This window comes from Desarmillaria tabescens, assembly GCF_030435595.1.
Source record: "Desarmillaria tabescens strain CCBAS 213 chromosome Unknown EV420scaffold_59, whole genome shotgun sequence".
NCBI lineage: Eukaryota > Fungi > Basidiomycota > Agaricomycetes > Agaricales > Physalacriaceae > Desarmillaria > Desarmillaria tabescens.
Window position 1 is genome coordinate 135,566 of NW_026848358.1, and position 26,513 is coordinate 162,078.

The window sequence follows — 26,513 nt, forward strand, 5'->3', positions numbered from 1 at the left end:
GATGACTATTTCACCAGAGAATCAACGTCGCAAGCACCGGACGTAGAGGATTGGACATGTGGTTTTAGCAAAAAAGGAACAGTGTGATCACCGTGACTTCACCAGGGTAGGTACGGTAGGTACTTCACCACCATCATCGGTTCTCGCGAATGTGGTTTTCTGACCACTCTCACGCGAATGGTCTCTGAGTACGTCAAACGATCGGCCTCCGCTTTGACCACCTCAATATTCGAACTTCTGGACCTCTTCTTGTAGCACCAGCTTCTTGTTGGAGGACTTCATCAACAAAAATGACCCAATTCCTCCGATGAGAGGCCTGTATTTGTCATAAATAACCCATTTTTCCTTCCGTAACCTCAGATCGACTCAAATTTGATCGAGACATACCTAGAAGACCGCTACTCCAGCTCGTTTGAAGTCCTGTACAGCCAGAATCCCGATTCCCGGGTGATTAGAGTAGATGTCGTTGTTTCAATGCACATTTCAAATCGACGAATGCTGGTAGATTGACCCTCGTTCTTAAACTAAACGATTTTGCTAAGTCCAAGAGTGGAGAGGAAGGTTAGCTTGAAGTGCGCGGTCCGAAGTTCCGGACAGAGGAGATACAATATTCCCATGCCTATATGTTGATCACAACGATGATGGACTGACTCAGTGCCTCTCTCTTAGCCTTCTTGCCCTCCCTCGACATCATGTCGAACGTTATACAGAAATCCACAATCCCCCGGCTAATGTGTGTACCTCAACCTCGTCTTCAAGGAGGCTTCCTCATCAGCCCATAAATGGCTCTCGAAGGCTGATATCGACTTCAGGAATTGGCCCTTCACATTTCGCTAATAGTAGCTTCATCACCTTTTAGCGCCGCATTCGGTGGATGCAAGTAATGTGAATCTAGTCGACATTCGTTTCACGAAAACACTTGAGGACTCGATCTTGCCACGCTTGTGATGGCTCCCAACTTTCATGCGATACATTGTGTTCTAATGTGTAATGCATATAAACAAGCTGTTAGGTAGAGATGGGCATATTACCGGAATTATGCATTCACGTTCCAAATGTATTGCGAACATTTATTCATCACGCGAGAAAGGTAACAGGAGCCTTCGTAGCAATGCCTCGGAACACCATACTTGTCATCTTGACCGGAGTACGATTGTTAAAACCAAAACGCTCTCGCACACGAGGTTGGTGGGGTGGTCTTAACGGGGAACGTCTGGTCCGAACTGGCGAGTCAAGCACTCCATCTGGAAGGGACGTCTGGTTGTACCTGGGGCGGAACATCCGCTGGGGATCGTGCATTTCCTCGAAGTCGTGCATTTCAAATACCGACAACTTTTTTAGCCTCTGATCTTGCAGTCTCCGCCCGACTACCCAGCATACGCAGAGTAGCACGTCTGCTGCTTCAGATAGGCCTATTGTACCCAACAACGTGTATGAATCATCTGGTATCGGATATTGATGACGGGCGACAATGTCAAATATACACTCCGTCCCGGTGTTATCTTTGACGATGATATGTCCCCGTCGATCCTTCCCTTGTGAGTCTCCCTTGGACAATCCTCGCACAGAGGCCGATTCGATAATATATGCATGCTTGCCTGGGTATGAGTCCACATATGTCTCGGAAGCCCAGCGATAAAGAAGCGGACTCCGTGTTGGAAGCTCCTCAGTCATGACCTGCTTCCATGATGGCCGCCAGATTTTGTTTCCATCCCCAGGTTTAGGATACAGGAATAGGAGCTCCGCCTGAGACCAGCCCCCTGCCACGGCTACTAGTGCTGTCCACGCATCCTCCTCAGACTGACTTTCATAGTACGCTGGCATAAAGTCTGAACGCAGAAGGTATGCCAACCCCACAACTTTATCGACACTCTTTGTCGATACCCGCTTCTGCATCTGCGGCAGCACGTCATACGTCCTTCCATTATTCTTTAGCGACCATAGCAGCTTCTCAAGCTTGTCCCGTAGCCCTGTGTCGCCGGTGTCCCCACCAATGATCACCGGATGTTCCGAGCTCGGCATCTCCTGTAGCGTCCATGCACGCTTGAACCAACATCGGTCACTCACAAGGTCATCAGCCTTGGAGTTCAAAGGCGGTCCTAACCCACTCAAGTAGAACACCACTTCGGCGTATCTATTATGATACACTCCTCCGATAGTGGGCACGTCAACCTTCCACTCTTTCTCACGCAGGTCCTCCCGGGCCCTTAGCCCGCCTTTCTGTCTCAAACAGAGCACATCTAACCACGCGTACTCTGCTCCCAGATTGAGCATCTCAATCCGGATGAGATTCAGGCTGGTACCTTTAGGGATCGGCACGGGCCATTCGCGTCCATTGATGGGCGTCAACGCATCCTCACGATCATCTTCATCCGCCCATGAATGTGATATCCCCCACGGCCATTGTCGGGCGACCCAGTATGGCACCACCCGATTACTATACAGATCCCAGACACGCCGAGGGGGTACACTTGTGGAGATGATTCTGTCTTCAACAAGTACATCCTGCAGCATCTTTTGGTATCGCACTTCGCGATTAGATAGTTCATCTACTATGGTGGTCAACTTCTCCAAGTCGTTCCAAAAGGGGCGGAGATGGGCGTATGCGGTGCCAAAGTCATAATTTTTCGAGATGCAGTCCTCAAGAGCAGAGTATACTCCTCCCGTGGGCCGAGTGTATGATGTGCCGAGGGTGGTGTTGAATTTCTTCAAGAGTTTCTGAACGGTGAAGTTGGCACAGGGGGTGTCGGCAAGAGTGGATGGTATGACGGGTTTCCTGCCGGTGTAAGACTGTTGGCTTCGCACTGGAATAGATGCCATTTGGCCGGTCTCAGTGGGAGCGGAGAGGGTGACCTCAGGCATATTCTCATACTTGTAGTGGTCTATACCGTGTCCTGATTAACGCCATTCTTTTCGAGTTCTTATACGCTTACCCAGAGCTATGGCCACACCACTTTTAAACGTGATATCATCAAAATAACGGAGATACCATTTGGCCCCATCCATCAAGTATTCCTAGTCGCAGCCAGAATGAGGATGTGACATATTAAGAGCAGCACAAGCACACGTACTATTGTGAGTTCAGGAGGTCGATGGGGTGCAGTACCAAGGCATGTTTGCAACGAGGCTGTACTACCCGAAGGATTAGACGCCATGTCCCACGAAGAGAAAGGCCGGGCCGATGCCATCGAGCCGCCCTTAGAAATCATACGACAAGATGGACGAACTCGATAGGCGCCCAGGAATTCGATTCCGGCCTGCCTGAAGAGGACGCGTTATTGACGAGAAGTTCCTAAGTCCTCACAGAAATAGTAACTTGGAAATTTTTGGCGTGTATCTTTCCCTAATCATTAACGATCTCGAAGGTGGACACCCGTAAGTAGACGACATCTTGAAGAGGAATCAATCAGTTCCAGCAGAACTAATCAGCGAACTAGTGATGGGATCCACATCGGTACCGGAGTGGAAGAAGCTCACGGAATACTCAGCGTTGTCGACCCCAAAATAGCGAAAATTTCTGTTGGTATCAAAATAGCAGGTGACTTGTCGTCGTGTCAATCAGTCGACGTTCGTTGAGACACAGGCATTTCAACGCTTGCCGTTGGAGCCCTTTGCGAGTGGAAGTAGCCTCCCATCACCCCACCCAGCGCCATCCGTGTGCCTTCTTGCCTCAATCATGGTCTGCGTACTCGATCTAAAAATTGGCTGGAAATTCTCCTGTTGGCTCGGCGTCAATAAGTTGTATCCGTGAAGCGAACACAGTCGCGAGGAGAAGGAAGAGATAGGGCCTGGGAGAGATGTTTTTAGCATGTAGATCGATTGTTGAATAGTGAACGCCTTACCGTGATCAAAGCCAAAGCCCACTCCCACAGCCGGAGAGTACGCCGATGCTTCCTACACATAGGGAAACCCATCCTTCCGGACGATTCCCTCCATCCCACTGCCCAAACTCCCTATCATTCTCAAGCATCCCCGCATATCGCTCGCCGGAACGCGATACGTTGTCTCGACCCGACTCGGTATTTTGAGATTCGTTTTCGGACGGATTGCGGAGGAAAGGGAACAACGAGAGCGAGCGTTCACGGGAAAATAACATGTGCAATAGTTAGACCACAAACGAGAGAGAGAGAGGAACACAGAGCCAGGCAATGGGCACGTATGGAGATCCAGGAATAGAAAGTGAGCGAGTCGAAAACGGCATGCCATTTCTGGCGCTATCCACAAAACGAGCAGGGGCACATCCGCAAGGGAACTCGATGCGAAAAAGAGGTGAACCCAGCACTGGAAAACTTGTAAAAGGCGAGCTGACCGCTTGGATGTCGGTCGAGACGGCGGGCAAGTCTATAGTCGAGGATCACAGCTTATAGTAACGACTAACCCCCGTTCAGACGAGACGGCTCCGCCGTCGTGTTGCATTCGTTATCCAGCGGGGAAAGTCACGCAGTCGCGAATATTGTCAAGGTGTTTTCCGTCGAGCACCCGAGGTTGTGTGCAGAGTGCTGGGGAAGCAGGTTACGGCCATCGATATCATACAGTAGCCATCACTTCAACTAACGCGCATGCTATAAAGACGCTTTCTCTGCCCATGAAGTTCTTCGGGACTTTGAGTACGATCTTCCCGAGTTTGCATCCTTGTGGTGGAAAGACTGGGTCACGGCGCGACATATCCGTAGTGATTTCTAATGGATACAGAAGTACGAGTGTCTTAGAACGAATCAGCATTCTAAATATCCGCGAGTGCAAAATACTACGTACCTGACAGCCAAAGTTCACCAGCTTCTCATTCCATCAGCCTCTCCACGACTCTCCCTGTCATTCCCCCAATGTTATCGAAGCTCTAGCGGCTGGACAAGTGACGCCAAAGGATCCAAGAATGATGAGTTCATCCTGTTCAACCAATACTGCAAGACGACATTTTAGCAGAGCGAACCAGAGCAAGGCGGGATAACGCGTACCTACACTCTGCACCTCGAGATCATTGATACTAAGGCCGTTGATCTCTCACAAGTGATGACTATTTCGCCAGAGAATCAACGTCGCAAGCACTGGACGCAGAGGATTGGTCACGGTGGTTTTGGCAAAAGAGGAAGTTGTGATCACCGTGACTTCACTACCATTATCGATGTTCGCGGATGCAAATGGCCTCTAACGATCTGCCTTAGTTTTGACCCCGCGCCGTGCATGTCGCGTCCCAATATTCGAACTTCCGGTCGTCTTGCAGCGGCGGTTTCTTGCTGGAGGACCTCATCAACAAAGCTTACCTAATTACTCCAACGGAAGGCCTTTGTTTGTCGTAAATCACCTATTTTTCCTTCCATCAACTTCAGATCAACTCAAACTCGACCGAGACATACCTGGAAGACGGCTGGTCCTGTACAGCCAGAATCCCAAATCCCGGATGACCTGAGTAGATCTCGTTGTTTCAATGCACAACGCCAATCAACAACGAGAGCTGCTGGTAGATCGACTCATTTTGAAAACCAAACGATTTTGCTGAATCCATGAGTGGAGAGGAAGGCTAGAAGTGCGCGGTCCGAAGTTCCGAACACGGAAGATACAATATTCCCACGCCTAAATGTTGATAACAACCGCCATGGACTGAGACTCTGTGTCACTCTCTTGACCTCCTAACCCATCCTCAACTCAACCTCATGTCGAACGTCACACAGGAATCCACGGTCCCTCAAACAACACGCATACCTCGACATCGTCTACAAGGAGGCTTCCTCATCAGCCCAGAAACGGCTCTTGAATGGGCTTCAAGACTCGAAAATAGGCCGGTGACAAAATTTCTCGCGGCATGGCAAACCATCGACGTACGGGTCAGCCGTATGGGTGCAAGGTTCTCAATGGTAGGAGAGGTACTGCACGGTCAATTCATGGTCGTCACGCAGCAGAAGACGTTCCGCCGTGGTTACTTGGGCATGGATCCATCAGAAATGCCTCAGTTTAAGGAAGGCGCAACGGAGGCCATCGCGCGAAAGCTGTTGGAAGAAGAAGGTACGTCTGCCTAAATGCGAGCTTCACAGAACAAAGCTCATCGCAATGTCAAGGTATCCATGACCCCGTATTTGCTACTACCTTAGACTGATAGCACCTGCTCTGTTATTGATAATTCTGAATACGTATTCTTTCTACAGTTCGGTGCCTGTAGATAACCCCTAAGGAATCTCCTTGAATACCGACAATTGATTCTGAATAACAACAGCTCTTTCTTATAATATACAAATACCACACATGCGACTATGCTGGTCAAGCCCCCATTTACGCATCCACACGGCTTCACTTATCTTCCAAGACCAAGAATTGTCCTCAGCATCATACTCTCCGAATTGGAGCCCTGGGGGCTCACACTTCTGCAACATCTCCCCATGTCTCTCGCGTACCCTTTCCATACCTTTCTGGGTCGCTTCCCCGGAGCCCCTCCTGATGAGTAGGAAGAGACTATCCAATCCCGAATATGAACATAAATAGTCAAACAACATAGGATCGTCTCTCAAGAGGGAAAGGGACAACCGTCGAACGAATATCCGTTCCGCCTGTAGTGACGCCCAGAACTCGGATGCTACAAAATTTATACTGAGCTCGAGAGATTGTAGCTGGCAAAGGTGAGGAATTAGGAGAGGTACGTCGGACTGGAACACGGCCAAATTACCGCAGAGGGAGAGATTAGTGATGGAGCTGTACTTTCCTGGGGGATACTGGCGAAAGAAAGCGAGCACGGATGGGTTATATCCGGGAAAATTAGTAGATAAGACACTGAGTGATGATAGATGGGGGCTGTTCGATATGAGGATGGCTACAGATCTGGAGAAGAGGTGTCCTCTGATGCTGAGTTGGGTGAGATGGGGGAAGTTGGTGATGGGAACCGGGTATCCTATCCAACTAAACATAGAGATGGAAGGCAGAGACCTTATCTGGTCCCAAAGAACACCATTTTCTCGGAGTCTCCTCTCAACTCCATCGTATTGAACACCCCGCAGCGATGTCATAAGCGGTATCGCAGCAACGAGGAGCTCCTCCAGCTTCTTGGAGTTCCTTTCCCTCCGCCTTCGGTCCAACGAGACCAGTGTACATCTCCCTTCTGGGAGCTCCAGCGAGATGAGGTGTAGATATCTTACATATCGCGTAAATGTCTTCCCCGAAGCGAGGGCTCTGAAGAATCTCAGCCGATCCCGGGAATTGGACAGAGACATGGTCTCTGTGTCGATGACCAATGTCTCAAAGACGAAGGGTGTGGCGAACCTGCACAAGAGCATGCATGTGCATCGGAGGGCCCTGCGGCCAGTATTACAGGATTCATAAATGATGCGCTCCAACAGTTCGGTGGGTAAAGAAAGTAACAGGGGGGTGCGAACAAAAGGTCTTCGTTTGGAAAGAACCGGGGACTGAGGTGATGTCACGTCAACCAAACTTCTGTGCGACATCGAGGGTGTTTATCAGGGTCTAAGCGACCGATCGACCACCATAGAGCGTGGACAAGGGCTATTTGTGAGTATTTTATTTTGCGTACTAAATCTTTAGAGACTAACATTGCCCGTAGCTTTTCGGAATAGTCTGACCACATTGGTTCGTGGGTGTCTTAATGTGGATTGGTTAAAAAAGGACGGTTTAAAGTGTCCCACCCTCCTCTTCCTCCATTCCAGAACTTTGAGCGCTTTTAGTGCTCCCTGTTTCTTCCTTTCCGACTGCAAATGCGGCCCTCAAACTAGAAGTGACGAACCAGAATACAGTGGACATTTTGAAGTGCGACACCGGCCGTCTTCCCCGGCGTCGGAATTGATGTGACCAAAGTGAAGTTCATGCTCTTGCTCATCAGTGTTGGCAAGGCAGACAGCGGGGAGAGGGGACAGTTCGCAGGAATCACACGCGAGGCTCCCAGTAAAAAGTTTCAAATCAAGTGGTGGGAGGATAGGTTAAGAAGCTATTAGCCTAGTTCGCATTTTTGGAATGATGCATCCGGTCTACTCGAGTAGAGCTTTCCGCATCTTGAAGGGCACGCACAAGCTTAATACTGTTCTTGCAAGATGGTCAATGAAGAGAGAATGGACGATAAGAAGGTAAACATACCGTAGGCGATGACAGATGAAGTATATCGTCAATTTCACCGTAGCCTGGGAATTGGAAGTTGCTGATATTACTGGTGTAAATGAAAAAAAGATGTCACACCGAAAAAAAAAGCACATACCACAGCAAAAGATGTTACGCAGGTCATAAAAGAGGGTCAGGATCGATACCGGCTTGAGATCTGGGCATCGATAGCTACCTGCGCATCAAAGTGAATACTTCACGCGTGCGTGTCAACTGCTAAGCACATACCTCTCAAGTAGATGGAACTGAGCCACTCCGTAACCCTCCTCTCCATAACCACTCCTGCTTAGGCGGTTCCGATTCGTCGACCTTCGTCATGGCGGAGCAGACGGTAGGCAAGGTACAGAATGGAATTATTGCGTGAAGATGGATGAACACGACCGCACAGACTGGTGATTGGACCCGTTCTAGTCTCTTTCAAATCTTCTCACCCATCGGTCATTCGTACCCTTCTTGCCTTGAACTAGGGCTGCCGAATCAAGACGAAAATCGTGGCAAGCTTTGGTGTTGAACATTGACAAGTGAGGCAGACGCTGTCGAGAAGAAAAGGAAACAATTCCTGGGAGAGGAGAAAGAGTTTTAGCGAGGATATTGACTGGATGGTTGGCGACTCACCATGATCAAACTCCAACATCCTTCCACCGCATGTAACGAGTCCATCCTTCAATCCTGGCCGTCCCGACCTACCAGTTCGACTTACTACCGTCTCTGGTCATCGCCAGCAAAGCGCGCGCCAGAATACGATACGTCGTCTCAGCGCAATCATGGACCGACATATGGAGACTAAGGCTATACGCGTCGTTGGAGAAGGGGCGATGTCGAAAGTGCATGGAGGGATCCAACGGGAAGAACCGGGAGGAGAATCTATAGGAAAGCGAGTTGGCCACAGAGAAGCAAAGCAACAATCGACAACTCACCTTTAAAGTCAACGAGAATGTCTACGCTAACGCTAGCCAGAATAGCGTTAGGGTCATAGCCGCCAAGCTCATAAAGCCATCACACACGTCTGATCCGGCCAATGAGCACGCTGTCGACACGACCTCTCTGCCCATGGAGCTGTAATCCTTGGAGCAGGATCCGGAGAGGTTAGGTCAAACGAACATGAATTTGGTAGAGTATAGGCATTCTGCGACGAGTCAGTGCTTCAGATACGATAGAATGCAAGACGTCACGTACCAGAAGTCAAAATTTACAAGCGGGCACTACCCTCCTCGATGGAACCATCCAAACTTCCTAGGATTCCGTACGTGTTATCGAAGTTTCTGCTGTCTGGGTCAACGACGACAAAAAGTTTAAATGACGAGTTCATCCGGCTATTCAGAGAGTTGAGAATCGATTGGTGCCAGGAGTAGACGATCGAACATGGTGGTGCTAGCAAAAGAGGAAGTTGCCATCAATTGTCAGACCCGCGTTCCTGCTTCCTAGACTCGTGACCGTTTACCTGCTTCTAATCCTTTCTCAACTTCACACCATCTACTCTTCCATTACGTCTGCTACCTCAGCCTATGATTGTTCTTTTTAAATCTTTTACTGGCATAAAATCGCGTGATCACGCATTTTTTTTATTAAGTCTTTAGATACGAGGTATGTTTGCCGAGTCCGTCTAGTACATTCTAGTATTGTTTCTCACAAGGCTCTCATACAGAGAGGAAGAACTGGCCATGTGATTGAGGAAATAATTGGTTAGTATACAGAAAAATAAATACATGCCCTAGCTAACAATTGGGGATACCAGTAGAAATCGATTGATTCGACAGGCTAGAGTTCCCTGAACTATCACACGGTGGCATGGACATCAGAATCTCCTTTACCTCCTCAGAAGTAACCAGCTCCATCCCATTAGCCCAATCACTCCTCCCACTCTCATGAATCAGTTCCTTCACCATCTCCTTTCTCCGCGCGTACTGCCTCGTTCCCCTAGCCTTCTCAACCACACAACCATACATCTGCAAACACTTCGTCGAGTAATTGCACACAGCCAACAAAGCAACCGAGGACAACAACAAGCATGCAATGAGCAAACTTCCAGCAGTCGATGCATTACTTGCCAGAGCCGCAGATGCATACACCAATAGCGTAGCGACCCCGATGGCAAAGGCCTCTTCGGCACTCTGATCACGCAACCACTGGCCTGCCGTCACCATCTTGAGATTATTAATCGTCCCCTCCAACCGGACCCAGCGATCCTGACTAAGGAGCACGAACAGATGCAGATACCCTTCTTCTTTTGCCCCCTTCCAATGCACCCGGCTCCTCCGCTTTATAACGATGACATTGATCGTCCGAGCGACAATAAGCATCCCAAGGACTATTAATCCCCACCAGTCCCTGATCGCTGCAAGGAGCGCGAAGACGACAATGGTCAATACCGGACAGAGGAGGTACAGCAGTGCTGCGCGAGTTCCGGCGATGAAGATGGGAGAGAGGTCAATCCCTAAAAGAGGGATTCTGAACGTATGGCGGGAACGAGGTTTTGGAGATACCTTGACATTGACAAGGCATCCGGTGCAACTGATGTTCTGGAGGTACCTGACTGTGGCTGGGTTTTCGATACGGAAGATATTTCCGGTGGTCATCGAGCCAGTCGTGGGGAACTCGCCGCGATTGACGTCGTCGGCGGATTGTTGGGTGTGCATTCCTGGTGCAAGGACGAGAATGTCGAGGTAGGAAGCCGTCCCCATGAAAGCTGTCCTCAGAGCGACAGCAGAAAGATCGGCTAGTGCTACAAGCCCGGCAGCATCAAGGGTGATGTGCCCTGGGAGAGCGGAAGTGCCAAAAAACATCGCGAGGTGTCAAACACTGGGGAGACGAGGACGTCGACGACTGGAACTGAGAGATGAAGGATTGCAGGGTCTCTTATAAAACGCCGGATTTCCAAGTACGACATGCTGTTGTGTTAGTTCTCGGGGTCGGAAATGTGTCTCTGTAGCTTCATCAAAATCAGAACATTGAAACGACACGTCTAGATTGATGCCCACCTCGTTCATTGATGAGTAATCCCTCCCATTATCCGCAAAGCTGTGACTTGAGAGCTGAGAAGAACGTGAGCTCGTATTTGCGACGTCTAAGGTTTTCATTGTCAGTGAAGTAGTGTGCTTTTTCAATGTTGGTATTATGCACCCATGGGAGGATGACCCTGAAGGCCGTAATATTCGACTATTCATTTGACGCTGATCGGGACTTTCGGGTGGCATCGAACAAGGTTTACCCCGTGGGTATACAATCGTGTGACCGTAAGCGCTGAGCGGCAGCGGCACTGAGGCACCGTGGCGCCACTGGCAAACAAAGCTGTATCCTATGCATGCTGCGCATGACTAGCACGCGGCCCTTCAATCTCGATAAATTGTCATAAAAGTGCGAGAAGCTGTTAAGCATTGCCTCGCGGTGCGGTGGACTGATACTCCAGAACCGCTGTAAATTTCGGCATCCCATAAGCTGTAACGGACTTTCGGTGATTACTTCAGCTGGAATACGAAATGATTTATATGTTAAAACGGTTATAATGGTAGAAGCACCTTTTCATCAGATCGCAGACCACGACGCGCAGAGCTGCGCCAAAAATTCTCAATCAATGGCACTCTTCTGCCAGTGAGGTACGAGACGTATCTCCTGGTGAGATATAAACAATGAGTCACACCTTTACAACAAGAATAGCAAGTGATGGCACGGTTTTCTCTAGTCGTCATGAAGATTTGTCGGTGTCATTGCTAGTGAACTGATCAATATTGTAAAATATCTCAAAGGGAGAATGGAAAGCACCTCGCGATACTGATATCGATAGTATTACATTGATCCTCTACATTCTTAGCTCTGCGAAAGATTCCCCCTCCCTGGCGGAATACCAGGCCGAGGTACCGAGCAGCATGTCAGATGGAGATGGCAGTAAGTAGCAAGGAGGAGCATCGGCTAATGCGGCCCGGCTTCCGGCCAACCTTCACGATTTCCATTTTCGTCTTGTACATGTGTACTCTCTCGTTTTTACCTTACATTCCGTCTATCTATCTCGATTTTTTCCTTCGAATACTGAGTCGTGACCTATTTTCTCCGAAGAAAGCAAGATGGACTGGGCCAAGAACGATTTCGTGGGCACACGGCTATCGGCTGAGCTAGCCCAGAGCTCTCGGTGTCAGCACTAGGATTCACAGTTCATCACATACACGAGCTTCTGACAGAGACGAAAGGCATAGAGAATTCGGTCACCGATGGATGGGTTGGTCATATCAAGACGCCAAGGTGAGAATCCATGATATTTTTTCGTATGAATTAAATTGAAGCGTGTTATGTATTAGATATTTTTAAGAAACGTCTTATGGGGCCACTCTAGGATTGGTGCTAAGCGGTAAAGAGGAGCCAAATATACGATCGTTGGGACTTCGGCGAGGCCAGGTGACTGAGGGCACCGTCGTGATGCAGTGGGACATCCAATTATCCAAACCTGTCAATGGTGTGTTCGTATGCATTGTTCTTTGTTGTCTTGAGATTACCCATCATGTAAAGCTAGGAATCATATATACCGAACACAGTTCCAGGACTAGCCGATCCTGATGAACAGATGCACGGAAACTTGACCACTTTCGCCTCCCTGCTTGTGTCACGACCAGACGAACTCATCAAAGGCCACCAGTAGCAAATTGAGGGTATCACTATGCCTGCAGTATCGTGACCCTCGCCATGAGATATGTTTGACGCTTGTTGTACTTTGCGAGCCTCGAGAACCCCGGCGACAGGGTACACATCTCTTATCAATGCACGCATCTCGCTTTTGGGTTTTGAACGAACGAGCCTAGTACCCTTGGACATCCAACGGTATGCTGTCTCTTGACCGGCATGTCAATCATCTCATCGTTATTATCCAGAGAATGCTAAAGTATCCCAATTCTCGTGCTGTTACTACGTCGTGGGCTATGCTACTATGTTACTTACGACATGCGCTAGCCACGGCTATTGTTCAATGCAGTGTTGATCGATTAACGATTGGCGCGATACCAGAGTCTTTCGCAACAACCTTTTATCTTTACAGCATCATACAGCAATCTACAAATCACTGGACATCTTTCCAACTCGTTGCCACGCTTTCACGTTGCGTTTCTCCTTACCTACACACCACCATGAGCTCTCCTCCTACGTCTGAATTCTACACTTTTCCTCAGCTTCCTTTCATGCTGCGCACATCAACTATCTCAAGCCCCTTAACCCTCGGAGCCGCAGGGCTCCTCGCCCTCGCAGACCTCCCTGCTGTCGCATTAAGGACGGCGCTAACTGGAGGAGCCAGCTTCCTCGACATACTTGTCCTCGTACCGGGGATGCATAAACAACAGCATGCCGATGAAATCAACCGGGGAGAATTTCCTACGACCGGCGCGATGAACAGCGGATACGTATTTCGCGTTGAAAATCCCGCCACCGTGAGCTACCTACAAAGCATTGGCCAGCCCGGACACCTCGTCACAGCCCGGGTGTCCCAAAATCCCCTCCGAGTTCAAAACACTGATGTCCCCGTCCAAAACCGGGTGCTCCAGTCGACGTTCGTCGCTGGTGTTCCTGCAACTGTTATGTATTTCCTATGTCCTATATCGACTATCACGGTGTTCGTGGTCCTGAGTGTTATCGGGGATTGGTGGGGGGTTGGGGCGCTAGCAATGTTCATTTCAGCTAGGTTGATCAATGTGGTCGTCATTAAGCGGAGGAATCAGCAAGGATGGAAGGGTGCTACAGAGACTGGTGATGGGGACCTCCTCATACTTCTGAGTCAGGACCGTTGGGTGCGTTTGCGGGGGTCGATAAATGATCTGAAGACTGTGACAGCAGGCCAATGGCTCCGAGATCTCTCAGCTACGGAGAACTTTTCCGTAACGCTCGCCACGATGGTGATCTACGCATCCGCCATCCTTGCCTTTAATGCATCGACAGTGGGGAGCTTGCTTATTGCGTGCTTGTTACTTTGTTCCGTCACTCTTTTAACCTTGTGCAATTCGTTGACTCAATGTTTGAAAATGTACGACTGTGTCGTGCGGAAGGAAGGAGAGCCAGAGAGGTACAACCGGAGGCTGGATATGGCGGAAAAGCTGGTTCTCGAGAGCAAGAGAGAGGATTGGGCTGTTGGCATGGGTTTAGTTCATCCCAAAAGTGGTCCCCATCGACCGGTTGCTGTGTGATCGAATCAGTGAGTCTATTGTTATAAGCTGTTACGCAAGATAAATTTAACTGTTGAGAAGGGCATAACCCTTAGCTTGAAGCTTGATCTCATCCTACATGTTTAGCGACATCATTGGACCTTCTTATACCTGCCTTGTTTTCCCTAGGAGGTTCTGCGGATTCACACTTACTGCGCTTACAGTTTAAAAACTCTTCATTCATAAATTTCTCCAGATCCTTCATCACACTGCATGGTAGCTTCAATATTTAATGCCAAAATATTGAAATCAAAAGATATTTATTTTTAGCAACATCGGAACCTAAAATATCTAAGAAATAGTCAAAATATGTTTTCAATATTCATGATTTCTTTTGAGTTTTGAGGCAATTTTCCCAAATATAGAAACTATATTCAAAGTTTTCTTACTGTATTTTAGACTCAAATATCATTAAAATAAATATCTTTCAAATTCGATATTTCAGGCTCAATTATTGAGACCATCATGCAGTGTCATATAGTTAACTTCTGTTATATTGTTATTTGTCAACATTTACTATTTAACACCGTAACACCAGCGTTATCCAACGATAACGCTGATCTCTGAATATAGCCCTTTAATTGACGTTTCACCCAAAAAAAATTCCTTCCTCTGATCATTCGCCCGCGTCGTCACCCTCTCCACCATGCATGCTTCCTCTTGTCCTATCTAAGCTAATAATAGTTCATGCCCGTCGACCTCTCCCCCTACACACTTGCGCATGCGATCCTCCATTCCGGCCGACTTTTTCGTAGTCACTACAGGTGAAAGGTCGATACTGTAGTAATGACTGAGATACGGACACGTACTTGTTTCCATGGCTCTGTAGCTGGCGAGAATTCATACGATGATATTAGCATTGAGGGTGATGAAGGTTCATTCAAAAATTCCTCTCACGGCGTGATATCGAAGTATGTACTAAACTGTTTCCAGATGTCGTGGATTTGAAAATAATCGATTTCAGAGTGACTCGGAGATCTCACCAACCGAAGCCATTTATCCGAGTCTTCCTTGGACTCAAGGTAAGGGAAGTCTTTAAATACGCGGTATGTTTTCCGAGTCCGTCTACATTCTAGTATTGTTTCTCGCAAGGCTCTCATAGGAAACCACGACAACGATCTTAAGTGCCACGGAATCCTTTTACCAGAGCTCCTCAATGCCGGGTTTTCCATACGAACTGGCCGTGCGATCGAAGAAATAATTGGTTAATATACAGAAAAATAAATATACGTCCTAGCTAACAATTGGGGGTACCAGTAGAAATCGATTGATTCGACAGGCTGGAGTTCCCTGAACCGTCAGACGATGGCATAGACTTAAGAATCTCCGCTACCTCCTCAGACGTAACCAGCTCCATCCTATCAGCCCAATCAGTCCTCCGACTTTTATGAATCAGTTCCTTCACCATCTCCTTTCTCCGCGGATACCCCACTTTTGTTCCCTTAACCTTCTCAACCATACAATCATACATCTGCAAACACTTCGTCGAGTAATTGCACAGTGCCAACAAAGCAACAGAGGACAACAACAAGCACGCAATGAGCAAACTTCCCACAGTCGACGCATTACTCGCCAGAGCCGCAGATGCATACACCAATAGCGTAGCGACCCCTATAGCAAAGGCCTCTTCGGCACTCTGATCACGCAACCACTGGCCCGCCGTCACTGTCTTGAGGTTATTAATCGTCCCCTCCAACCGGACCCAGCGATCCTGACTAAGGAGCACGAACAGATGCAGATACCCTTCCTCCTTCGCGCCCTTCCAATGTACCCGGCTCCTCCGCTTTATAACGATGACATTGATCGTCCGAGCGACAATAAGCATCCCGAGGACTATTAATCCCCACCAGTCCCCGATGGCTGCAAGGAGCGCGAAGACGACGATGGTCAGTACCGGACAGAGGAGGTACAGCAGCGCGGCGCGAGTTCCGGCAATGAAGATGGGTGAGAGGTCAATCCCTAAAAAAGGGACCATGAACGTATGGCAAGGGCGACGTTTGGGAGATACCTTGACGGTGACAAGGCACCCGGTGCAGCTGATGTTCTGGAGGTACCTGACTGTGGCGGGATTCTCGACACGGAAAATGTTTCCGGTGGTCATCGAGCCTGTCGCGGGGAATTCACCGCGGTTGACGTCGTCGGCGGATTGTTGGGTGTGCATTCCTGGTGCGAGGACGAGGATGTCGAGGTAGGATGCTGTTCCCATTAGGGCTGTCCTCAAGGCGACAGCAGAGAGATCAGCTAGTGCTACAAGCCCTGCGGCATCAAGGGTGACGGGCCCTGGGAGAGAGGAAGTATCAAACATTGCAAGAAGGTGTCAAACACTAGGGAGACGAGGACGGCTTGAACTGAGAGATGAAGGATTGCAGAGCTCCTTATAAGACGCCTAAGACGCCGGATTTCCAAGTACGAGATGCTGTTGTGTTAGTTCTCGGGGTCGGGAATGTGTCTCTGTCGTTTCATCAAAATCGGAAAATCAGAATGACATGTATAGAATCTGTAGATTGATGCCTACCTCATTCATCAATGAGCGATCCCTCCATCAACCGCGAAGCTGTGGTGCTTGAAGGCTAAGAACGCGAGCTCGTGTTTGGAACGCCTAGCCTTTTCATTGTCGGTGAAGCAGTGTACTTTTCAATGTTAGCATCGGGGGACGACCCTAAGCAAAGCGAGCCTAGGCCCGGATTCAATTAAGTCAAGGAATGGAGGGCAGTGAGCCGTAATCTTCAACTCTTCATTCGACGCTGATCGGATCCAAACAGCTTCTCGAGCCCTTTGTGCGATGTCGAATCTTACACGTAAGAGGTATGATGTCCGAATTACTTACCTTGATATGGCACTTTCTAGATTTCAGTATGAGAACGAGAACTTGCAGAACTGTCACGCACCTGCTTTCCGTTGAATATATGAGTGTTAACGTTCAAGGTGACCAACGTACAAAGCCCGAACTTCATACAAGGTTTACCGAGCCGTGTGTGGGTTAGCAACTGTGTATTCGTAAGCGCTGAGGCACCTTGTAGGCAAAGTTGTATCCTATGATACTGCGCATCAGCTTGACTAGCGCCCTTCAATCTCGAAAAACTTTTTTTTTAAAAAAGCGAGGGGCTGTCAAGCATTGCCTCGCAGTGCGGTGGACTGATACGCCAGAACTGCTGTAATCATAGGCTGTGTCGGACTTTTGGTGACCACTTCAGCTGGAATGCGGAATGATTTATGAGATAAAACGAATATACTGGTATAAATACCTCTTCATCAGACCACTACACGGAAAATTTCACTAAGAATTCTCACTCTTCTGCCAGTTCTGTTGAAACATAAACGATGAGTCACACGAAGAATAGTGAAACGGTTTTCTCTAGTCATCGTGAGAATATCTCGGTGTCTTTGTTGGTGAGCATGAAATATCTCAAGAGGAGAATGGAAAGCACCTCATAATACTGATTTGATAGTATTATCACATTCCTAGCTCTGTGAAAGATTCGTCTTCACCAGGCCGAGGTAAGCGCGGTTTGGATAACTCGAAGGCTTTTCGGATGACATCGACTGGGACGTTGTTCTGGTTTGGGCACGTAACTTGAGCCTGAAGGCCTGATCCTGGGAGCATTACGAGTTTTTAAAAAAAGTAGATGAAACAACGAGACGGACCTGTGTTATTCACGAAAGTATCAGCCTGCCCTCGGACTTCCTGATAATCTCTTTCGCAGCCTGGACTGAAGTAGCATCAGTGATATCCAGCTGAACGTGTCTGTGATCTCCTTGAATTCAGCCCTAATATAACGCGAGACGGCGGTCAGCCGTGCTGTGTCAGCTCTGAGACGGACACAAGCTCGATAACAAGCAGTACTGTTCGCGACGCTCTTCAACCTTGGATACGGAGCCAGAGAAGTGGTGTCGCAATCCATATGGAGTCTTGAGCTTGAGCTTGAGAGAATAAACGCGTCGCCAGATAGTTGAAAAGAGAGGAAACGGTCGTCATCGTGGTTGAAGCCAAGGTTGGACTCCCGGCCCGACAAGTCCGCTGCTTCCTTCTGCCTACGAACACTAACCACAATTACGGGCTATTTTATGCATCGACACCGGCTCGCAGGCAGTGATACGCAGGATGATGGTACTTGAGGCGGGGCGATTTGCTGGTCTTGGTGTTCTGAACATTTACCACTTTGTTAGGTGAGCCTCCTTTTTTCTTTATGTTCTCTAAAGGGTTATTCAAACGATATTATTCTTGGACCTCTGCACTAGCACTCAACAGCAAAAAATCGCTATCTCTGCCACAAGCTTGCACTACACCCAATCCCTTGGCGTTGTGAATATCAGAAGGGGCAGGAAACTCATGCCCGAGCGTGAAAGGCCAACATCTGAGAGGAGAGCCCGCAAGACGAACATGGTATATCGCAAGCTCGAGCATTGAGTCCGACATCGGGGACGTTCATGGAATCCATCGCTCATCGGAAACGGTGGCGACGGAAGGTAAGGCAGGGTTTGTTTGTTGCCGTGACCGAACAACTCTTCATCATCAACGACCTTAACCCTTTTCGCGTGCGTCGCGTATGCTGAGAACACCATTCTCTCAGGACAATCTCTCGCTGTCGTATCTCCTCATTAGCGAAATCAAGGTTCGTCGGACTAGCTTTTACGGTTTTGTCAGTGTCCCACTAATTTCGACAATTACAGGGTCTGCTTCCGACCCTGATGTCCGACGACGAGCATGAGGCTTCTGTTGGGTTGTTATTCATGTAGAAGAATAATAACCCAACTGAAGCCTCGCGTCATGATAGTCGGACCTCGTGTTCCGACTTCTATGAGCATCATGTGTCTTTAATCTCCTGGCCGGTTCGGCCATTGATAGGTTGTATGCAACTAACATCACACATGAGTCACTGCTACGAAGGAACTAGACTTTGGAGCCAGACAGCATGGACGTATAACGACATAACCCCTAGACCGGCCCCAGCGCCAGAAGAAGTCGGCTTCGAACGCTCTCCCTCAACACTGATGCACTGATGAACACTACATTATGGGAAGAGGATAGCAGATAAGTTTGTAGTATCTGGTCCTCTCAATACTAAGTTGCATTAAAATGGTCTTGCCTGAACATTGCAGAGGCGGCGCGGCGCTGGTCATCACCCGAGATACGAGATCTTCGTAAAACATCTCCCCATAATACCCAGGCTATGTCTTGCGCGAATGAGCCCATTCACTTAAAAAGATGGTCGGAGAATGCTGATGCCGTGACAAGGGACTATTCTTGATCGATGTTCGCTTCATGTGAATGTACCTTGGAGCGATTCAATGTCCTAACCCCGTCATAAGCGTCACTTTTTCCCCTCCGCTCGACATGGGTACTCGCACACTCACACAGCTACACTCCATGACCGTCAACCGATGCCCTCCGTCCCCAGTCAAAGGCTATAAAAGAGGGATTAAAGCACCAAGTATTTTCAAGCTCTCACAACCGTAACAGCTTAATCTCACTTCACAATGTTTGCTCGTATCTCTTTCACTGCTCTCCTGGCTCTACCTCTCCTTGCGACCGCCACTATCCTTCCCCGTGGCGGTGGCGACGGTGCCGCTTGCACCGCGACTGGTACTGCGCAGTGCTGTGATTCTACCCAGAGCGTGAGTTTCTCTTCCTCTCACTGATCGATGCGAAAGCTGACCAGAATTATCAGCCCACCGACTTGAGTGCCCCCGTTGCAACTCTCTTGGGCCTCCTCGGAGTTGTCGTCGGTCAACTCACTGGCAATGTGTAGGTTTTCCATTATCCTCGATAGATGGTAGCTCATGGCTGATTCCTTCGTTCTACAGCGGTGTGTCCTGCAGCCCCATCACCGTCATTGGTGTTGGCGGAACCCAGTGCAACAATCAAGTCGTCTGTTGCAATGACAACAACTTTGTCAGTAGTAATGTTATCCAGATAAATGTACGCTCACCTTTCCTTAGAACGGCCTTGTTTCTCTCGGCTGCACCCCCCTCAACATCGGCCTCTAAGGGACGGGGAGAATCGAAGCATTTTGGTGATTTTTTAAAGTGGATTCATCTGTTGAACAAGTAAATAGGTCGAGAAAATAACATTGCTGGATCGTATCGTAGCAAATGTGCCAATGATTTATTATGTTTCTGATTTTCTAACTTTTCCCAGCGACCGCCAACCGTTGCCTTTGAAAGCTGCAAGCTGAACGTTAGGTAAAGCCAATGACTATCTCAGATTTTATTGATGCGGAAAGAGACAGACAATAAGGGTGTCACAAGATCAATGTCATATATTGGGCACCAAACGCTAAGAACACTCAGGTGAACAAACCAATAACAAGAACGCCAGAAATTCAACAGGTCACTTGTCTACGACATCGAAGCGTGACGTTGAGTACACAGATTGCTAATTATGATGTACCTGGACCTCTCGGGGTGTTCATTTTGGGAGCCTAAGTACATCATAATTGCGCGTCTAGGGATGAAGGAATGCAGGGTGAGCAAAGAGGTAGCACTTATGCGTTTGAACTCACCTTCAGCCTTACGTGTTAATCCACCACTACTATCACCATTCCTTGACCTTGAGTGAACTGAGGTCGCCAAACAATGTGTCTCGTCAACGCGCCTGGTTTGCAAAATCTGAAGCTGCAAAGTAGACGTGTTCGGACTCTGAAAATCAAACGCGTTCATCAATAGTGTGTCTGAAAACATCGATATATGCTGTTGTCGTGAGAGGGAAGCTGTAGTGGACGAGTCCAAACGTCTCAACGCGTTATGGAGGACGGGAAAGAACAGAGGCGACGAAGTTTGATTTGTCCAGGTAGTACTGTATCTCGCACCATCATGCCACATGGCCTACGACTCGGACTTGCGGGAGCCCTGAACGTTTGTAGGTTGCAAACCAGTCTTGCTAGGCGAACATCGACGCTAGGGTGGAGCATAGGTCTTGTCATGCCCATAAAATAAAACAGAAAAAAACGCACCTCTGTCACGGCACATGCATCAAACGCATCAACGTGTCAAACAAAACGCAAACGCAGTGAACTAGCATGGAGCCAGGAAAATGGCCGTGATCGTGGCCGTGCAGAAGAGAGTCCGGCGGACATGCCCGTACGCATTGCGCTCCCGCGGTCAAGTCCACGTGTCTCCATTTGATATCTCCCTCTAAATCCTGCAGGTGCTGCACCTTGTCGCACTCGTCTGTTGTTTATTGGATGCTACACTGGCATATTCCGTCGATTGGTAGGTTTCTTTAGGATGTTCACTTTTGATTTTACTCATCTTTGCTTTGATTTCAGAGGCTATGTGGGACGTCAGGTATCATCCTACTTTCTCGAGATCGGTGTCCTGCGCCCAGGGCGTCTGGCATTATGTTTAGCTCTGGACGTTGGGGTGCAATGTAAGTTCTTCAATCTCAATCTTTTCGCGCGTTAACGTACGTTAAGCATCTAACGCTAACGCTATTTAATAGCTTACATTGATTGTGTGCCATGCAATGTTCTGATTCTCCCTCCCGTCTCAATAAACTCTCTGCACACGATCTACTGTTCCACTTCTATTCGACATATCTTGTAACGTTGTCACAACCTCCCGGATTCGCAAATTTCTCCATCAAGCACGTCTTGTGCTACACCAAGTCATGCTACACGTGAGCGATGAAGAGCACAGGGTCGGCTTGTGGGGCAGAAAGAAGCTCTTCTCGCATCTCTGTGTTCCCGTCACCCGCATCATCCACCCATCATTGTCCCTCCCATTGCCTGCGTGAACCTTTCTCGTGCTTGAATCTTTCTCGCAGCTGCTCCGCTTGTTGGAAAGTGATATACAGTGGTCAGGCCTGTATGATTCCTAGACGAACGCCGCGAGAGGTCGTTGGACCTAGGCAAATGCAGCTGAGCAGGGCAGGAGTTGATGAGCTTTGCGTGAATCAGCTATGACAGACACAGACTTCCCGCATTTGATCGAAAGTCATTCGGGATCAACACTCATTACCGACATCGTGTCTTGAGGACATGAACTCTGCCCTCCCCTCCCACCCCGTCACACGGTATCGACTATTAGCTGTGCCAAGTCCCTGCAGCTCAAGCTCACGCCGTCAGGTTTGTTTCGACATGACGTATCGATGGCCAGCGAGCAAGCAGGGGTCGTGGCAGGAGAGGAGAACGATGGGGTGAGAAAGGCGCGGGATGGTGTGCAACCTACCGGAATGAACATGACAGCATAGGACAGCATGCAATGCTATGCATGCTGAGTGCTGATACGTTTGTTGGAATGCATTCTGAAAATCACCATCGTCAAGCACGTTTTAAGCAGCTCTCCTGGCTATACAACTCTTGGGTATGCCCACCATCATTATCTTGCTATACTCTCATTGACACAGCTTTCATCTGCAGTTCAGAATGGTTGACCGTCGAGAAGCACGATCGGCAAGAGTCCTTCACCTGCGCGAGCAACAACTCCAACGAACTTTGCTCGAGGGTGAGATTGATGCCCGTACTTCTCGTTGATCTGATTCTCATGTCGTTTTTCAGATAGAAGTCCGTTTTAGGCTCAGTTGTGAAGAGATAACTACTACAAATGTAGGATTTCGGCGCCGCTTGACCACCAGAAGGCTTCGTCAACTTACTGTCGTGCTTATGAGTAAAGGTACACGGGAAAGAAATACATAGGACTGGCCATGCAGATGCGCTGCCCCTCACCAACTTTGTTGTGGATGGTCGTCGTAGGGTCTACCAGGTCTTATGGTCGCTGGAATAATGAACCCATCGATGTATCCTTGTCCTCGTCGTTGTTTGTCGAACAGGTATCTCCCCTCAGTCGCGATCTTGTAGGATCCTTTCGAGGGGCTCGGTTACTCTTCTGTGGACCTTGATTGAACTGCTTCTCATCAAGGGGTCGCTGTCATGTCGACATGACATTAGGGTCGATATTGACGTTTGCTTCTATATACCACAAGTCTATTCTCTCACTGTCTCTCAGTATTGGTCCACGTCACCACCTTTGCCTATCTTAGTGCTCTAAGTGATGATTAAAAAAGAACCGATGACGCGAACAAGGATGGGTTGACTCACATATGTTGCGCAATGCCCAGCCTTCGAAGATATACCAAGTACTGGAAAGGGAAACTGTCTCCGGAAGAGATCGAGTTTCATCGAGCTCATTATGGGGTACGTGTTGTATTCTCTTCCCCTGCTTTTCTGATAGGTACCTCATTTCCAAGATAAACTTTCTCCCATCTTATATGACCTTGCTGCGGGTTCTCGTCTCTATATGACTTGCAAAAACTGGTACCCCTGCGAAGGTCTTTACCGGGTCTCAAATGTCCAGGATCCTTCAGTGCAGTGACGATCGGAAATGGCATCAAAACTTCCCTACATTTTGGAGCAGGACCTGATTAAGATTCACGTCATGACAGAACAAGCTCACCTTGGTAGGCGCCTCACTTCGATTGTTATCTTGATTCTCTTCTCGGATGCCCTAATTCAATAGAACACATATCTGAGAAGCTCGCAGTTCGTATAAGTGTTTTCCCTACGACAGAGGCTTTTCTCCGGCAATATCTCACTCCGAGTCACGTCGCATTTGCGAGTTAAAAATGACAATGTACACGATAGTTCATTAAGTCGCTGAACACGTTCGGTACATGAGGATCCTGGTCCGACTTGATACTGATGATCATCTTTGCAGTAGCCAATGAGCATGGCCATGGGCTGCACCGTTTATAACGGTAGGGTCGGTACATGTTATTCTCAAAGCCCATTACACCGTCTCTCTTGCTTTTCCTTATGGCGATTCAGGCAGATATTCCACCTGATCTTACCAACGAAGACAAAGCTCTCATGTTTCAAAATCTCGACGATTACCTGAACTCCCAAATTCTCCTCGCGCTATTGCATGGTGGGCAACGATATTTAGTGCCTTGACATATACGTGTTGACTGATGACAGGCATATACACCGGAATTCTTGCTGTTACATTGTGGAATATGTGTGAGCCAGGAGCATCCCTATTACAACATCCAAGCTGACCTGAGTGGCACAGTCCTCAACAAATGCAGGCCGTACCGACGAACCTTGGTCATCGTCATTATTCTTCATGTCCTGATTACTATCAATTTTGCTGCCGAATGGTCATTTACACGCTCCGGATTCATCGAAAATAGGCAAAGTTTTTGGACCGTATTCTGGAAAATTAACGGCCCGAACCAAGCAATCAGTTGGGAGGCAGGTATTCCAGCCACTATAAGTACCATTCTTGCAGACTCATATATTGTGTGTGCTACTTCGCTGGTGATTATCCATGTCAGCTTACCATCTTCTTGACTCTAGATTTGGTGCTGTTGGATAGTCTGGGAACAGCGCTGGCTTATTGTTCTGCTTCCAATCCTTTTCCTAATTTCTGCAACTGGTAAAGTGTCCGATCTCATCTACTCTTTTCACATATCCAACTTTATGTCTAGTGTCGAAAATCATTGTGATATATTATGAGTACTTCAATCCATTGAGTCCAGTAGTTACTGTATTCCTGAGTCTCTACTTATCTTCCATCCTGGCTACAACATTATGGTGCACGCTGCTCATCATTTTCCGCATTTTGACTGTTACTAGGGTTAGACACGGAGTAGGTGGCAGGCTGAGAGTTTTTCACTGTTTTATTGAAGTGCTACTGGAATCCTATGCTCTCTATTCGATAGCTTCGATCCTAAACTTGGCTTTCTACGTTCGCAGTGATTTTAGATCGTTTTACGCTGACATAATAGCTGGCATTGTGAAGGTGCATTCACTATCCTGGACTCTCGTCATTTATCAACATCTTGTGTAGGGAGTTGCACCCACACTCCTTGTTGGCAGAGCAGCGGCAGGACACACACAGCCAACCGAACAATATGATGAAAGTGCGACGGTGTCGACCCTTCGTTTCCAGACGTCTTCACAATCTTCTCAACCTTCGGAACCTTCCATGGCAAACTTTCAGGAATCCACCAGGCAGAGCGCAGTCCTTGAAATGGACATTGAGGCTCAACGGGAGCAGTCAGATGAGCTCGTGGTAGTTGTTGAAAGGACACAATAGATAGAGCTCATGGTGAGTGGCGAGCGTCTGAAACTTGTTGGGTTGAGATTTGACTACTAAATTTAGACTGTCATTTTTGCTTGCATCGCACTCCCTACTTTATTTCTCGGTCAGCTATAGAGTATTTAAACCTTCGTAATCTATCCTTCCCTTTGGATCTTTACGCTTCGCACAACACTCTAGAAAGTACGATGTCACAATCATCGACGAGGACATCGAGGCTCGTCCGAAGATAATGCATGAGCCAAAGGAAATAGACTTCGAAAATAAGGATCAATTCATAGTTGTAGCGAACATTTTTTCTGCCAGATTTTATCAAAGTTCTTGGAGAGGCGTCACCTATCGAGCGGAGTGTTATAGAACTTTCTTTGGACAGATACCTGGCATCAATGTTCAACAATCCAAGGATGACGAAACCAGTTCCAGAAGAGCAAAATGATAAGTAAATTTTCTAAGGCGAAGTCGAGGACCTCAGATAATACCTATCCCTAACAGCGTGGCCTTCATCGTGCATCATATAAACGCAAAATTCACCATGCCCGGCTGAAGGCGGTCCGGAACGTGGCAGACAAACAAACTACAACATAGCTTCACGACTAGGCAGAAATATCCAGAAAACAAGACGCAACCTTTTTCAGACATAAACTACCCCATGTCACTCGCTTTGAAGGGAGGTACTCTGGCTGGATTCTCTCAATGGATACGCAAGGATTTCGCTTGAGGTGACGCATGACCGTCCGCCGGATCACTCAAGTTCCTCCACAACCTCGATAGTCGTACATGTACTTGTTGGGTTGTGGCACAGCAGGCCAGGTAAGTCTTGTTTAGTACTTGCTGAAATTCCTCTCTCACCTGTAACTACTCCAGGTTCATCCCACGACTACCTCCCCCGACCGAGCCGCTAAATTCTCTATTCAAGTCATCTCCTACGACCAACTCGGAAGCTCCCGTTTGACGCATCGCTCATTGAAGCAATTGTTATTCTTGTCTATTGGTACCTTCATCAACCAACTGGCCAACCTCCTGAGGCGCTTCCGCATCCAGGACGGGTTCTTTCGTGGGGTGGGACACTCGGTTTAGAGTTCGAAGTATGCAGGCACCGTGTCACTTGGCGTTTACCAAATTCATTGACAGACATGCAGAATGCGTCAGCTAAAGAGCTAAGTCAGGCCTTCTCGGATGAGGTACAGAAAGGGCTGGACGTGGACATAG

General features: G+C 48.3%; 9 protein-coding genes across 9 annotated transcripts; 5 read left to right on the top strand and 4 right to left on the bottom strand.

Annotated features, from left to right (window-relative positions):
• Positions 1-1,077: 1,077 nt before the first annotated feature.
• Positions 1,078-3,188, bottom strand: EV420DRAFT_1649307 (uncharacterized protein; the record flags this gene model as incomplete). Its single annotated transcript, XM_060478292.1, has 3 exons — positions 1,078-2,882; positions 2,934-3,015; positions 3,072-3,188. The coding sequence occupies 3 exons, from the start codon at positions 3,186-3,188 to the stop codon at positions 1,078-1,080; spliced, it is 2,004 nt and encodes a 667-aa protein (XP_060324693.1).
• Positions 3,189-5,579: 2,391 nt separating this feature from the next.
• On the top strand, positions 5,580-6,150 carry EV420DRAFT_1576575 (uncharacterized protein). Its single transcript, XM_060474506.1, has 2 exons — positions 5,580-6,000; positions 6,054-6,150. The coding sequence occupies exons 1-2, from the start codon at positions 5,652-5,654 to the stop codon at positions 6,089-6,091; spliced, it is 387 nt and encodes a 128-aa protein (XP_060324694.1). The 5' UTR covers positions 5,580-5,651; the 3' UTR covers positions 6,092-6,150.
• Positions 6,151-6,169: 19 nt separating this feature from the next.
• EV420DRAFT_1576576 (uncharacterized protein) lies at positions 6,170-7,830 on the bottom strand. Its single transcript, XM_060474507.1, has 2 exons — positions 7,544-7,830; positions 6,170-7,491 (listed from the first exon to the last, which is right to left on the bottom strand). The coding sequence occupies exon 2, from the start codon at positions 7,425-7,427 to the stop codon at positions 6,216-6,218; it is 1,212 nt and encodes a 403-aa protein (XP_060324695.1). The 5' UTR covers positions 7,428-7,491; positions 7,544-7,830; the 3' UTR covers positions 6,170-6,215.
• A 1,907-nt stretch (positions 7,831-9,737) lies between these two features.
• EV420DRAFT_1028297 (uncharacterized protein) lies at positions 9,738-11,081 on the bottom strand. The gene is made up of 2 exons (XM_060465387.1): positions 11,070-11,081; positions 9,738-11,020 (listed from the first exon to the last, which is right to left on the bottom strand). Exon 2 carries the CDS (start codon positions 10,872-10,874, stop codon positions 9,807-9,809), a length of 1,068 nt encoding a protein of 355 aa, XP_060324696.1. The 5' UTR covers positions 10,875-11,020; positions 11,070-11,081; the 3' UTR covers positions 9,738-9,806.
• Positions 11,082-12,605: 1,524 nt separating this feature from the next.
• Positions 12,606-14,633, top strand: EV420DRAFT_1028366 (uncharacterized protein). Its single transcript, XM_060465388.1, has 3 exons — positions 12,606-12,897; positions 12,948-14,254; positions 14,321-14,633. The coding sequence occupies exon 2, from the start codon at positions 12,951-12,953 to the stop codon at positions 14,244-14,246; it is 1,296 nt and encodes a 431-aa protein (XP_060324697.1). The 5' UTR covers positions 12,606-12,897; positions 12,948-12,950; the 3' UTR covers positions 14,247-14,254; positions 14,321-14,633.
• Positions 14,634-15,609: 976 nt separating this feature from the next.
• Positions 15,610-16,536, bottom strand: EV420DRAFT_1236671 (uncharacterized protein; the record flags this gene model as incomplete). The annotated part of the gene is made up of 1 exon (XM_060466590.1): positions 15,610-16,536. A coding segment is annotated over one exon (927 nt), but the record flags the coding sequence as incomplete, so codon positions are not given.
• Positions 16,537-19,742: 3,206 nt separating this feature from the next.
• On the top strand, positions 19,743-20,252 carry EV420DRAFT_1649314 (hydrophobin; the record flags this gene model as incomplete). Its single annotated transcript, XM_060478293.1, has 4 exons — positions 19,743-19,880; positions 19,934-20,010; positions 20,070-20,157; positions 20,205-20,252. The coding sequence occupies 4 exons, from the start codon at positions 19,743-19,745 to the stop codon at positions 20,250-20,252; spliced, it is 351 nt and encodes a 116-aa protein (XP_060324699.1).
• A 3,530-nt stretch (positions 20,253-23,782) lies between these two features.
• Positions 23,783-25,207, top strand: EV420DRAFT_1028707 (uncharacterized protein). Its single transcript, XM_060465389.1, has 5 exons — positions 23,783-24,128; positions 24,179-24,220; positions 24,273-24,502; positions 24,560-24,638; positions 24,691-25,207. The coding sequence occupies exons 1-5, from the start codon at positions 23,972-23,974 to the stop codon at positions 25,050-25,052; spliced, it is 870 nt and encodes a 289-aa protein (XP_060324700.1). The 5' UTR covers positions 23,783-23,971; the 3' UTR covers positions 25,053-25,207.
• An 874-nt stretch (positions 25,208-26,081) lies between these two features.
• Positions 26,082-26,381, top strand: EV420DRAFT_1649316 (uncharacterized protein; the record flags this gene model as incomplete). The annotated part of the gene is made up of 2 exons (XM_060478294.1): positions 26,082-26,114; positions 26,169-26,381. The coding sequence occupies 2 exons, from the start codon at positions 26,082-26,084 to the stop codon at positions 26,379-26,381; spliced, it is 246 nt and encodes an 81-aa protein (XP_060324701.1).
• Between the last annotated feature and the right edge of the window lie 132 nt (positions 26,382-26,513).